Raw genomic sequence first — 14,942 nt, 5'->3', positions numbered from 1 at the left:
GCATCCTGATAAATAGCTGTAATCAGATCTACCGCAGAATTAACATTCGAATTTATGGTATCAAGCAAAGTGTTCTGCTGACTCTGCAATAAGCCCCTTAACGTCAGTACAAACTCGTCAATTGACGTATTACGCTATCGAAATGTATTCAATGTGTTAAGTGGATACTCATTCATATACTTTACAAGATTATTTGACCTGTATGGAAATTCAAATACACAAGAAACCGGAAAATGATCCGAATCATCCCTGTCTAAAACTTTGAAGTCTTTAATGTATTGAAAAAGTAATGATGAAGCAATCATATCGTCTACGACACTTGCGCCATCATTTGAGAAACATGTAAACTCACCACATCTATCACCAGGGAAACGGCCATTGAGAAGGTGTATGTCAAATATACAAAATACATTTACCAGAGATTTACCATAATTATTTCCACATATAATATCTTTATTATTGCATGGAATGTCAAATGTGCTACCATCATAATCTATATTACCAAAAATACAAAAAAAAGATCATCGAATGGAATATAATCCAAAAAAATCTTTACATCTGGAATTCAAATCACCTGCCATATACAACAAGAAAAGATAGTATTAAAATTAAGAATCAATAAATGCTTAAACAAGGCTTTTAACAGTTATTAAATTATAATCTTAGGATGAAGGCTTTTAACATGTATTAAAATTTTTAAATGACAAGATAATGTAAATTACAAGAAAAGATAGTATTAAAACTAAGAATCAATTAATGCTTAAACAGGGTTTTTAACATTTTGTAAATTATATTCTAAGGATTTATTAAATTATACAGATTACAAGATTATGTAAATTACAAGAACAATTATTAAATTATATTAATTACAAGATTATGTAAATTACATAAAGAAATGATAGTATTAAAACTAAGAATCAGTAAATGCTTAAACAGGGCTTTAACATTTATTAAATTATATTGTTAGGATAAAACTATATTCTATTAACAGGTTATTGACCTGCTGATGGTAAATTCTTCATGCATGTGTGATTATGTGATGTTAAGTGATTATTCATAAACGTTGCTGATAAGCATGGCCAATTGTTGAGAATACCTCTTAACCCCATTCAACAGTTGTAAACCACTAGTTAAGTAGTGTATTTGAGAGTCGCTTCTCTCATGTTTACCTGTTTCGCTGCGGGAACATTGTCGATACAGTCTATAGCATGAGCTTGAAAGAACTTGGTAAGAAACAAATTAAAGTTAATAAAACATAATATAGAACTTAAACTTAAAACTTGTGGGGTATCTGCTGATCTTGACCATAAAGGCTCTAAAAGGACATGAACTAAGACGCTGAAGACTGAATATAAACATAAAAGTGTGACCAATAAAAGGATTTCAAAACGCTTATCCCCCCCCCCCAATCAGATTTGGAGAAAACTGATCAGCAGCTACCTCACAGGAAACTCAAAAACATGGCATTGCAGCTTAGGATTGGCCACCTAGCAGAAACATTGTCTACATACATATTAATAAGCATGCATAACAGCCTGGCAGGAGCTGCATCTCTACACTTGGAATCCTACACTCCCCACCCCAAGGCACTGTCAGTACAATGGCAGTACCAGGGGTTTGGAGTGTCACTGATCCCAAACATTTCATACAGGGAAAGGGTACGAAACCACTCACTTTCCCGACAAGCCTACCAGAGGGGGTAGAGTCACAGCCTCTGCAGAACGCTAACTAGGGGGAAGCAAAACCTATGATACAAGCAAGCAAATAATAGCAAACTATGGCAAACTAAGGGAAAAAAGACACAAAGTAAAGGGAACAAAAATGAAAAGCTAACTAGAGTAAAGCAAAACATATAGATACAAGCAAGCAAATAAAAATCAAACTATGGATAACTAAGGGAAAAAAGACACAAAGTAAAGGGAACAAAAATGAAAAGCTAACTAGAGTGAAGCGAATTAATAGATACAAGCAAGCAAATAAATAGCAAACTATGGCAAACTAAGGGAAAAAGACACAAAGTAAAGGAAACAAAAATGACAAACATACAGAGGACAGGTTGACATAACTATATAGTACTGTACCTTGCCAGCCAGCATGTCAGCGCTCCCTACCGGGCACATGCAGAACAGCTGCAATCGGGTCCATTCCATTGGTCGATCAGGGATTTGAACTGGTTGTAAGACGAGCACTATCTGAATATGTCCGGCATAGAGTTCCACATACTGGCTGCAGAGTAACGGAAAGAGTTCCTGCCATACCTTTCAGTTCTAGGTCTAGGAAGTTCTACACAGTTAGTATACCTAAAATTATATTTAGAGTCTTTAAATGTAACAAGATCATCTACATAACTGGGCCCCTTTTTGTTTAATATTTTAAAGGTCTCTAAAGCCACACTTCTCATTCTTCTAACTTTAAGAGATGGGAGTCTAGATAATAGCAATAAATCATGGTATAAACTTGAGTAATAATCATTAATGAAACGTAATGCTTTTTCCTGAAATTTTTCAATTTTCTTGGTATTAGTTTCCCCTGTAAAAAACCATGTGAATGGACAGTAATTTAGATTCGACATAATACAAGAGTAGTACATAGTAAGCCTATCAAGTATGTTATTATTCCTACCTATTCTTTTCATGACATTTAATTGCCTAGCAGCTTTCTCGCATATATTTGCTATATGGGTATTAAAATTTAGCATAAAATCAAAGGTCAAAAGTAATTTGACTTCCTCGTCACACTTTATATTAACGCCATAGAGATTAAAAGATATTTGTAGAGTGTGTGTCTTTTTCCCGAAGGCGATGGCTTGAAATTTTTCAGGATTGGCTTTCATGTGGTTTTCATGAAACCATTTGATGAGTTCTAAGCTGTCATTTTCAAGAGTTTTAACCAAAGTGTCATGATTTTTACTTTTGAAAGATAAAGTATTGTCATCTGCAAAATTATATTAATAGCTTTGATTCACAAATTCAAAAATAGCATTGATATAGATATTAAAGAAAAGAGGTCCAAGAATGGAGCCCTGAGGTGCACCTTTTATAATTGATTCGAAAGTACTAATGTTATCACCTATTTTGACACATTTAATTGTTTCCTATTTTACGGATAAATATTTACCAGTTTAAGAGCAGAGTCAGATAGACCATATTGTTTGCATTTTAATATAAGTAAGTTGTGAGGTAAACAGTTAAACGCCTTTGAGAGGTCCATGAGCACAGTCGCCAGATAGTTATCTTCATTTAGAGCCCGTTTCCAGTCTTCTGCAATTTTGAGAACGGTTGCACTGCAACCTTGGCCTGGTCTGAAGGCACTTAACATAGGGTTAAAGATGTTTTCTAGATGGTCTAGTAGCTATGTGTACATGGCTCTCTCAAAGATCTTTGGCGTTATTGGGAGTAGACTAACAGGGCGATAATTTCCCTTATCTAGAGTACTATTTTTCTTATGTATTGGGACTACCTGGGCTATTTTCATACACTCTGGAAAGACACAATCACTGAATGACCTATTTACAAGATTTGAGAGTGGATTTACAGTGATTGGACTAGATAATTTTAACATTTATACAGATAAATTGTCTTGACCTGTGGCTTTCCAAGCATACATATTATTTAATTGTTTCATCACAAAATCTTCTTTAATTGGCTTAAAATGCATATTTTTCTCTTTACCTACCAGTATTTTATCAATTTTCTCAATGCTGGGATGCTTATCATCAAAAATTACGTTACTATCACCAATATTTTTTGCTACATAAACATAAAAATCATTAACAATGTCACATATCTCTTTTTGGTCTGTAATAAGTTTTTCATTTTCTAATAAGACTGTGTTTTTGCTACAGATAGTTCCTTTATTTGTCAAAAATGGTTCGATGGTATTCCAAAAATCCCTACTCTTACTTCCCCCGAGCATCTTTCTCTAAAATATTGTCTTACCGACTTCTTTCTTTATTGACTAGATTTCTAATTTTCTGTAATTATGCCAATTTTTATGTGATTTTACATTCTGGAATTCATTAAAAGGCATTCTCGTTTTGTATCCTAGCCTTTTCAGATTTGAGTTCTGATGAAAGGGACTGGACATCTAGGTTGTTTCCTTGTTTAAACTGGTGCGTGTTTATCATAACATTTAATAATTTCTGTGCCAAAGTCCACTGCTGCTTGTGCAAAGTTTTGTTAATAAACAGTTTTATTAAAATCAACATGTGATAAATCACTATGAAAAGATAATAGGTCAAAATTTGTGTATCTCCTGTAAAACTCCTGTAGTTAGATTTAGCACGAGGAACATACGAGTTCAGCTGGAAACAAATCATATTGTGAAAATCACTAAGACCACAATAAAAATTTAATATTTGTACACATTTATCAGACACTTGGGTCAAAATAGCATCAATCAGACTAGGTTCTGTCTCGGACTTGAAGCATGAAGGTTCTTTGAACATATTTCGGTCAGATAAAAAAAATCACAGATTTCCATAAGATTTTAACATTTATAAGCATTTTGTAGATCGTAATTAAGATCACAGAGAAACACAAAGTTAACACTAATTTTGCCCATGGTTTTAATAATGTCATTATAACAATCTGATTCTTTGGCAGATGGTGATTTATAAAGTCCTGATATAAGCCATTTTTTACCATTCAAAATAATTTCGATACATACAGACTCTCTAACATTGAATTCCATCTGATTATGTCTGTCTGCAGCCAGGTCTGAGCGAAGATATGCTAGAACCTATCCACCATTTGCTGTACGATCCGCTCTCCAGCGTCTACAAAAGAGTCATCATGTTTTGTTTCAGATATATATAAATAAAAGGTATATTGTATTTTTAAGTAATACGGGCAAAAGCCCGCGAAGCGGGCGTTGACCGTTCATACATATGGGAATTTAGACATAAAATTACATAAGAATACCACATATGGATACGTCTCAAAAAAATTTGCCACGCGACATATATTTTCGCGATGCTATTTATGAACTTGAACAAATCAAAAACACTTTGACATCTGCTAAATCACATGTAAATACATACCTAAGAAAAAGTTATATCAATGACATCATAATTGTGTAGCGAATCGAACTAAATATTCTCGCATTATTTGTTTTTCTTCGCAACCGTTCCAGAATTAGGTCATTACTCAATTATCTCCCCTGAATGCTCTTCTTCAGTGGGTATAAGCCGAAGACTGGTTCACTACATATAGTAACAATCTTCACCGAACACAATTTAGGGGAACATAACCCGTCTATAATATATTGCCGAATCTCCGATTTCTGTCGAATTTATTTGCTTTGATCTTTTCGATATCTTATTGTTATTATTATCCTAACAAATCACAAACGCTTGTTAAAAAATTATTTGTTTGTTTTAAACACTATAGTTGGCATCTCTATTCTTCAAGTATTCTCGCGGTTTTTCAATAACGACACCCTACTGTTTATGTCTCAGAATTTGTGACGCATTTTCCATTCGCTCTCAGAAAGAAGTTTTACGTTTGATCATGAGCAATATTCTGGTAAGTTGTCGTTGTTACCCACCAGAAACACATTATTCACAAATTTTTAACATATTCAGATCTAACTTTTTAGTCTTTTAGCTTTAATTTTTAAAGTATTTTCACCTCGTCTGCTCGCACTTTACCGATATCCCAAAAGGTTACATATCACTATAAATAGTTTAGGCCTAAAACCACAAAATCCGATACCGTTGGAATTTTCGTACCACAATCTTACGTAAAAAATCTTCCAGATTCGAAATCAAAAAAAAACAAGACATTTATAAATTGTCTGCATTATTGACCAAATTTTAAGTTATTTGTTGGTTTTCCGTTTTTAGAAGCTGTTCTGCCAAGGCAAGAGCTGGGCATTATACAAGCCATTATATCCAGCAAAACTGACAGTTTTGGTTTACAGAAATCAACAAAGGAGGGATTCCCGAACTATCAAAATTTCCAAGCTATACACACAGTTATTATCTGTGGTGATCTTTATTGGTTCTGTTTGTTTACTTGGATGGAACATGTGTGAACTTTTATAGAACTTTGAAAAGTCTATATATGTCTATCTATAAACAAAAATCAGCTATGGTATAATAAGATCAGATGTGCAAACAATGTCAAAGGGTTGTTAAATTAACAATTTGAAGGCAATTATGCTGAAAAAATATGAAAAGTTTCCATGCAAATTTTGTCTGTATATCGACAAGTGTCTGCTGATTATTGTCAAACTAGTAGTACAAAACTTACCGCAAGTATGTAAAAGCACTAAGTACCAGTGATCATTTTTAGTAAGATAGTGTAATTCTAAACAGTAGCAAATAGCTTGTTTAGTAAATGCATAATGCAATTAATATGATTTCCGTTCTATTGTGTAATTAATAAATTGGTTGTTACTTGCTAATCCATGATAAATGTTTTATGGCTAGTGCAAAACCAGCAATGTTAATTTTGTAAAAGGTAATACAATAACACCACTTTGTAATTTCATATACGTAAATATTCTTGAAATGTAGGTTGATGAGTTTTACTTATTTTGTAACTATTATTTTATGTGCAAATAAATGATGTGAAGTGTTTTGTATATCCACACAATACCACATATCTTTTTATATATGTACTGCATTATGTGTTATTTGAATGTTTAAATAAAAAAATATGGATGATATAACATGATGCATTCTAATATTTGCATTCAAATTGTAACTGTAGAGCTAAGTGTATGCAGTTTAGATTGTGATTTTATAATTTCTACAAAATGGCTAGTTTTTTAGTGGCGACACAATTTAAACTGTTCAACAATAGTTTGCGAAAGAAAATTAGAAACCTGCAAGATACCTGTATTTATTAAATATTTTAATTGCGAAACAAGTATGTTGTTATGCTGTGTATACAATAATTATACATTGATAATAAATAAGAAGACAATTAGTGGTGTTAACGTTTCCCAACAGTAGAAATCATTCTTCTGATGAAGTAAGTGGTATACAGACGAAAGCTCCAGGTATGGCTTTCAATACGTAGTGTGTGTTATTTGGCAGTCTAAAACTTATTGGATTAAAAAAAATCCTGTCAAATTTGTCAATCAAAATTGATTTGACACATCACATGTACTGTATGCTAAATGCAACTGCTTTAGCAAGCTGTCATGTTGAATTGAGACATTTGATGAAACAAACTGGTTCCTGGGTATATGACGTACCATGACGTCGAAAGTCTACAAGACCTACTAGGTAGAACGAGAAATGTACTTCGACGTACAGTTTTCACCGACCCTTGAGTGTTAGCCAATCAGAAGACACCTTACATCTGTTGCTTTTAGAGATATTTGACATTGAACATAAGTATTATTATTATTTATACCAAATTATGCGACTATCGACCGCTTACTCATAGATATTGTGCGTATTTATTAAACATTATTATTATTATAATTTATACCAAATTATGCGACTTTCGACCGCTAACTCATAGATATTGTGCGTATTTATTGACCTGGCGTGGCGGAATTAACCTCTGACTAATGCAAGTTATGGTTATCACAAAATACGACCAACGGAGAGGTTATAATACATTATTTATCCCGTTAATGCTTGGTAACTGTTTGGTAACCGTTGGGAATTTCCTACACAGTAATGCACTGGACGGTCGTGATACTCCGCCCCGCATGATCAATAAATACTCACAATATGCTGAATAATTTTAATTTTAAAAAGGTAACAATTGAATCTTCTTCAAATTTGTATATAATCTATTTCAATGCATTAAATACTTGAAACTTCTGTGTTGTTTTTTTGCCATTCTGATATTTTTATTCATTTTGTCCTCAATTAAAAAAGAGATTTTATACATTTATTATGTATAAATCTGAAGGAAAAGCGGCTCAAGAGACTAGTGTTTTGATTGGCTGTTCAAAAAATATGTGTACGTCGAAGTACAAACATGTATGTCGAAGTACAAATTGTACTTTGACGTACAAATACATACTTCGAAGTGTATTTTATATTTATGTCGACGTACAATTATTGTACTTTGACGTACATTTCTCTTTTTAACTTATAGGTCTTCTTGACTTTCAACCCAAATGGTACGCCATAGTATGTCTTTAGGGTTATCTAAAGAATGCTCCCACTTAAGAGATCAATACAGAGACCTCCCAGTGACTAAGCCAGTTAGCAGACACCCCATCCACTATACCACAGACACCGAACCAGCTATAAATTCCTGTGGCTAGAAAACAAAAAAATATAAGATGCTAGATCTTTAAGCTTGGAACATGTAACTTGTTTTAAGATTGATTTTTTTGGATGCATTACTTAATTATTGCAACAATTATAATATTTTGAACACAATCATGTCAATATATTTATTAAAAATACATAGTTATCAAAAAAACTTAAAAAGCTTTTGCCCGTAAATTAGGTAGCACCTACAATCATATTACATGTTTAACATGTGGAAATTTATATCGAAAACTGTTTATATTTAAATAACCACAGAGAAACTTGCTAGGATGTTTGCTTCTAGCAGCTGAAATTCGTTCGAACTTCGAATATATCAAAGTCATTATCATCTGTACAGCTTCTGTTTTGTTCTTCACTGTTTGATTTTGATCAAAGCACATCATTTTTATAAACGCACCTCTAAACAATAATAATATATAGCGTAGTCAACGTTTTAATACCCCTGCCCCCCCCCCCCCCCCCCCCTCCCACACACTCAAATGTTTAAGAATATAAATAATAAGTAGCTCTCGATAGGTGGCTTTTAAACCAGTAGAGAAAAGATTCTCTTTAAAAATAGGAACAACTTTTTATGATTCAGTGGACTGTAATCTTACTCTCAGCAATCTGAACGCATCGGACTGTGGGCTACACCACACCAGACGATCGCCGATATGGCGGAATTGTCCGAGGTGTCCCGATTGTTACTCTCAGCAGTACAAAGGGACATAACTCTCCAATACTAATAAACATTAGACTGGTAATATTTCATTATTACGTTATCACTGTATTTTGTTTACGTATGTGTATCCAGTCATATTTTACGTCAATGTAAAAATAAACATTACAAGTCATTCGTAATTTCGGAAATACACGTAGAATATATGGTTTTGTTTATTACTTAGCATCGAATACTTTATCGACAGGTTAGTAAAGTATGAAGTGTTTATTTTGTATAGATGATTTCAACCATTCTTTGAGTTAAATTTTCTATTTAACGCTGAAATCTACAGTTTTTTGCCTACGAACTTCCCAGTTCAGTTTCATCCGATATCTAGTATAAATTCTAATTGGCAGAGTCGTCATTAGGTCATCATTTGACAATCTACTTTATGTTTTGAGTAAATACATTTGATAACGTGAGTTTCGTTGTTTGTGTTTCTTTCCTGATCATGATTATCATCTAAGTCACGACAACATTTCAAGTTGAAGCAGATAGGCCATATTGCAATTATTTTTAAAAAGTGCACACGAATTTCACAAACAATTTTCCCATTTTTCTTAAGTGTCAAATTCATTAAGTTTTATGTTACTTGTAAAAGATTTGATGAAAAAGACAGGGGTGGAATTCCCACTGACCATGCGTTAATCACCTTAACTAATATTTGCACATCGTGTACAGTTTATATTCTATTATCATGACAAAAAGACAACTGAATCTAAATTTAGATATCATACAACATGTTCAGGTCATTTTCTGAAAATGAGGAGAAAGTGTATGTTTAGTGTTTTTTTAAACGTTGTTTTGTTTGTATTTAACTGGTCAAAATTATAATTATATTGTTTTGTCTGGTATGTTGTTTTGGTTTGCATTTGACTATGTATTTTAGAAAATCTTGTGGAAATAAGCTTTGTTATTTTCAATGTTTCACGTAAGTCTAGTTTCCTAGATCATCTGGCTGATTGAACTGTTTTAGCTACTTCAATTAGTTTTATTTACCCACAAAATCCTGGTTTCACAAGTGTGTGTGTATCAGAGTTTATTGACAGGTCCTGCTTGCCCCTTCACGAGATCACAAGGTCTTTATAGTCCAATCTGCCCCTGTGACCTTTCAGGGGAGAAAGATTAATTTTGAGCCAAAGTAGGTCAAATTTACCCGGGCTGGCCGGGTATTCGCCAAAGATATAATTAAGATCCAAATAGACCAGTGCACGGTGGCCAGAAAGACCTTAATGTGCACTGGTAGACAATAGACAATCTCGAAGACAAAATTCTGTCTCGACACAGCTCCCAAGGGTCTGCAGCTCGCCGCTCTGCCTTTATGGCCATGCTCGAAGTCACCGGCTGTCGTCTTCATCCCGAGACGGTTTCCCCAGCACGTTGCGCGTACTGAGTACCGCTGTCCCTGGTTCTCTCTATAGGGCCACCCCCTCGATGTTCATGGGACTACTCCAAGGCCCCCCCAAGCAGTCCCAGATCCGCCCCGTATGTCTCCCACACTGGTGGTCTCGCTGTCCCACTGTTCCGTCCCCCTACAGACGGGACCTCTGACAGTGATCTCTCAACGATAAACAGCAGGTGACAAGTCTGCTGCATCTTGGAGAAGACAGCAATCCCAGCAGTGTGGAAGACGTCCGGCTCGAGGGTGACGGACTCAGCTGGATTAGCAGAGCCACCCGCAGAAGTTCCCCTCTATAAAGAAATATGTACAGGTGAGAAAATCTTCTGCGGGTGACTCTCGCCTCGGTCGTGACGCGCACGCTCCAGCTGCTTACTGAGTCCTTGTTTCACCAGATACTAATCATACTTTAAATATTGGGTGTATTGGGTAATACACAGGTCTTTGGATGATTGAGATTTGATTGGTCAATTTAACAAAGAAGATAAGCACATCTGGGTGTATTAAATGAAAGCCCCATTATAACTGCAACTACATTGATCTGATTTATTTGCGCAATAATGAACCAAAACTGTGTTAACTCAGCAACAGATTGATTAATGAGACGGTTGGGACCACAGGTGTTTGTAAACTTTGCATGATCACTGGAATGGCTTGTTGCAGTTACTAAAAAATACACTAATCAGACAATTTAAAGCATCCCAGGGACTATGATTTCAGTATTCAAGTGACCTGGCGAGGGACCATTTAACGGCCTTTGGAAAGCACTGATTAAATATTTATATTATACTGGTTCACTAGTATTAACTAGACCAGAGTATTTTCCAGAGGTTTTAAGAATACGATGTTTGCATTTTGTAACCACTTTTAAAATGGCAAATCAGCGTTTTTTATCTGATTTTGGGGAAAGGGCCTAGCCTTTTTTTGAGGGGAAAAAAAATCTCGAGAAACGCCTGATTTTTGGGGGAAAAATAGCGCGAAACGTCGGATTTTGGGGAAAATAAGGAAAGTCTTCAATAATCAATTTAACATATTTTACTGGTTTTTTAAACAAATTCAAGGCAACAGATAATTTAATTATACAATGTCTTTCTATTTTCTGAACTGGATCAGGTTAACTTATATAGTTAAAGGTTAAAAAAAATAAAATTGGGGGGGGGGGGAACGAATATGAAATCGAGGGGAAAATTTACCTGCTGAGGGGAAAAAAATCCCAGGAGAAAGAGCCGTTTTTCGGCGGGTCACAAAGAAGTATGTACGCATGTATTTGACAAACGATGCAGATGCACCTTTTTGCAAAACTTGGTATTTCAAGTCAATCCATTAACAAACAATTCCTGTAAAGCAACCTCCTATTTAAATTCAAGCCAATACAATTTATTTCATAACACCTTTTTAAAATCCAATTTATCCAATGCAGGGAAATGCCATGTAGTTTTCTCACATCCCATCCTCTATGGAAGTTATTAATTATATCTGTATCTGACAGTGCATGTATGTGTGTGCTTCGAGTAATGGAGTATCAATTTATAATGCCTTTTGAAATGGCCACTTACTTAGGTGTTACAGTTTGAACTTCTCAGAAACTGGCCAAACTGGACTTTCACATCAAAAGCATTTGATGTATGCCGACATCATTTACAGGTGTTAATTTTTTGAGGCATATACATGTAGGTTCAATTAATGACAAATCATCCAGTACCAATGGTGTGATTGTCCTAGAAATATGATTGCAAGGTAATTAAAATGTTAAGTTAAGAAAAAAAAAATGCCAAAATATAATGCAGTTTGTTCCTTTGGTCCTTTGATGGTATTATGTACAAAATGTAAATTACCTATGTATTATTCAGTTTCACATTCAATTATTTTAATTGTTAATTAAATTAATCATCAAGTAAAAAGACAACAACCAAACAAACAATGCACATCACTTACAGCATTCAAGTTGGTTATGAATACTGTAGAGTTTATATACATGTTTTTGCAAATGACATGATGACAACACGTGAAAATAAGAGCGTTAAACTTACTTAAAATGTGGTTTGTTTTTAACGCAGGTTTGTGGTTTTGACCCATACGCGTTTTATGGAGTAAAAATGAAAAATTATTCAATTGAATCATTACCACAGATTAAAACTCTACATTCAAGTAAGGAATATTAAAATATGGGTTTTAAATAATGAAAATGGGACTCTTACTTCCTTTTGGACTGCTACTTTTTCCATGTAAGGAGTTCTAGGGCTCCTGTGTTAAAAATGTAGCGAGACTTTGGTGGGGATCCAACTTGGAACCTCATAATTGCTCGGAAGACATTATGCTGTTGGCGTTTATAAACAATAACCACCCAGTTTGGTTTACAGAGAGCTATTTTTCATTGAAATAGATCAATTTTCCATTTCATCTTCTATTGTTGGATATCTGTAATATAGAAAATCTGTCAGTATATGGGGAATATGGCACATTAATCAAATTGGGCAACAAAACAAAAACATTTTGATAGGTTTCCTGTATTAGAGGAGTTTGGTATAGAGGTACGTTACAGTAACACATGTGTTTGATTCTGAATGCGTATAATTGGTCTTAAAACGGATAAGAGCAATTTAATAGTGCAGGGCTCAACATTAACCGAAAATCTACTTGCCCTGAACGTAAAGCCACTTGCCCAAACATGAAATATCACATTAACTGTAAACCTCATATTTTTTAATAAAGATCAAAATGATACACCACAAAACTTTTTTTATCTTTTAACATTAAACAAAATGATAACAGCAAAATGATTACAGCAATTAAAGTCTTATTAAAGTCTAAATTAAATGCTCTTTGTTCTTTTTTGCACTTGACCGGGCGGACAACTAGATTATAAAATAACTTGCCCGGACCCAACTTTTAGTTGCCAGGGGCAATAGGACAACCATTAATGTTGAGCCCTGATAGTAATAAAATGTTTAAATCATAGAGTTGATTCTTGACTAGTTTTACATATCCAGTTAGTACAGCCTGACATCTAGTTCTACTTTGGGAACGTTTCAAAATATGAACAGATCACAGCTAAACACTTTCTTATATGTATAAAAAAAGGAATTTAATATTAAATTTGATAACTTTAATATAAACAAAGTTATCTAGGGTAGTACATGTAGTTAACTTCTTCTTTGATTATGTCATGGTATTGAGATGTATTACCTCAATACATTTCAGCATTTGTATTAAAGTAGAAAACATTTCGATTAATCATACAGCAAAAAACATATTTGCAAATTTTTGTTGTGGGAATATGTTAAGTGAACTTACTTTTCTTAAGAAAAAAGTAGACTAAGGTCTGAATTTTTTAACCTGGGATTTTGTTTGCAGAATCATGAGTGAGACTCAAGATGACATTGTTATTGACGAAGTAATAACAGTTGAGGGACCAGAAGCGAAGGTAAATAATCGTTTATTGAAATTCCTAATGTATGCATGTTTCAATTATGGTTATATTAAAGCTATTTATTTGGTGACCATAACAGCTCACCGTTACACTGATATTTTATCTGAAAGTCAGAAACCATAAAACAATACAAGTGACCATAAAATGATTTATATTTCATAATTAGGTGTGTAGGTTACAGTTACATTTTAATCTGTAGTTTACTGATTCCTGAAAACCATACATTTCTTGTTTTCCATACTTGGCATGAGGAGAAACTAACTCGCATTACTATTACAGGTGTAATCACAAATATTGTACAAATTGTAACATTATCATACCAATGTACATATGAGTCGCGTTCTGAGAAAACTGGGCATAATGCATATGCGTAAAGTGTCGTCCCAGATTAGCCTTTGCAATCCGCAGGGAGAACACTTTTCGCCTAAACTTGATTTTTTTTAGTAAGGAGGGACTTCCATGAAACTAAAATTACCTTAAAAGCGGAAAGTGTAGTCCCTGATTGGCCAGTGCGGACTACACAGGCTAATCTGGGACGACACTTTACGCACATGCATTTTGCCCAGTTTTCAAAGAAAAAGACACATATTTTCAGAGTGACAGAGCAGAGTTTGCGAAGGTGGTCTTCCACAACATAGCAGAGACCTATCCAGAGGATGCCCACATTGAATGCAACTACACAGTGACCTCTGACCTGGTGCCCACGACCCGTGACTGGGTGGCCCTGTACAAGGTGGGATGGATGAACCCACGGGACTACTACTACTATGAGTGGGCACCTATGCCCAAGGACTACCAGGAGGGGAAGGATGCAGAGGCTAGTGTGCTCTTTCCAGGTACTTTACCCTTTGCATGCTGGGAAATTTGTAGTCTGCTAAAATGTCGTCTGCTGAATTTATCAAATTAGCATTTTCTTCGATTTTTTTTCAAAGAATACTATCAGAATAGCAAACAGTTTGGATCCTGTTGTGACACCATGTTCTGTGGCGTCTCATCTGGATCCAAACTGTTTGCAAAGGCCTTCAAAATTTGGTTCCAGCACTGAAAGAGTTAACACTTTACTGCTCTCTACTGCATTTTAACACGTTTGTTGTCCATTAGAAAATTAAAGACTTTAGAGGCGTATCCAGAAGTTTGTCAGAGGAGGGGCTCAGCTGGGGAGGGT

The 14,942-nt window shown here is 34.6% G+C and overlaps 1 protein-coding gene and 1 long non-coding RNA gene across 8 annotated transcripts in view; one reads left to right on the top strand and one right to left on the bottom strand.

The window, feature by feature from the left end:
- Positions 1-1,966: 1,966 nt before the first annotated feature.
- LOC127859325 (uncharacterized) lies at positions 1,967-9,661 on the bottom strand. Its single transcript, XR_008039313.1, has 3 exons — positions 9,587-9,661; positions 4,681-4,777; positions 1,967-2,300 (listed from the first exon to the last, which is right to left on the bottom strand). It is a non-coding gene; the product is annotated as an uncharacterized LOC127859325 (long non-coding RNA).
- Positions 8,998-14,942, top strand: part of LOC127859323 (tax1-binding protein 1 homolog) — a 51,722-nt gene continuing 45,777 nt past the window's right edge. Inside the window, exons 1-3 of one of the 7 annotated variants that reach the window (XM_052396649.1) lie at positions 8,998-9,153; positions 13,702-13,771; positions 14,373-14,613. In XM_052396649.1, coding sequence (XP_052252609.1) covers positions 13,706-13,771; positions 14,373-14,613 — 307 coding nt within the window. In that variant the 5' untranslated portion in view covers positions 8,998-9,153; positions 13,702-13,705. Of the gene's footprint in view, positions 9,163-10,577; positions 10,661-13,701; positions 13,772-14,372; positions 14,614-14,942 lie in introns of those variants that run through there. The other 6 variants (XM_052396650.1, XM_052396651.1, XM_052396646.1 and 3 more) reach the window with 6 other exon arrangements.

This window comes from Dreissena polymorpha, chromosome 15, assembly GCF_020536995.1.
Source record: "Dreissena polymorpha isolate Duluth1 chromosome 15, UMN_Dpol_1.0, whole genome shotgun sequence".
NCBI classification, from domain to species: domain Eukaryota; kingdom Metazoa; phylum Mollusca; class Bivalvia; order Myida; family Dreissenidae; genus Dreissena; species Dreissena polymorpha.
Note: the sequence above shows the minus strand (reverse complement) of the source record. Positions and strands in the feature narration are given on the sequence as shown.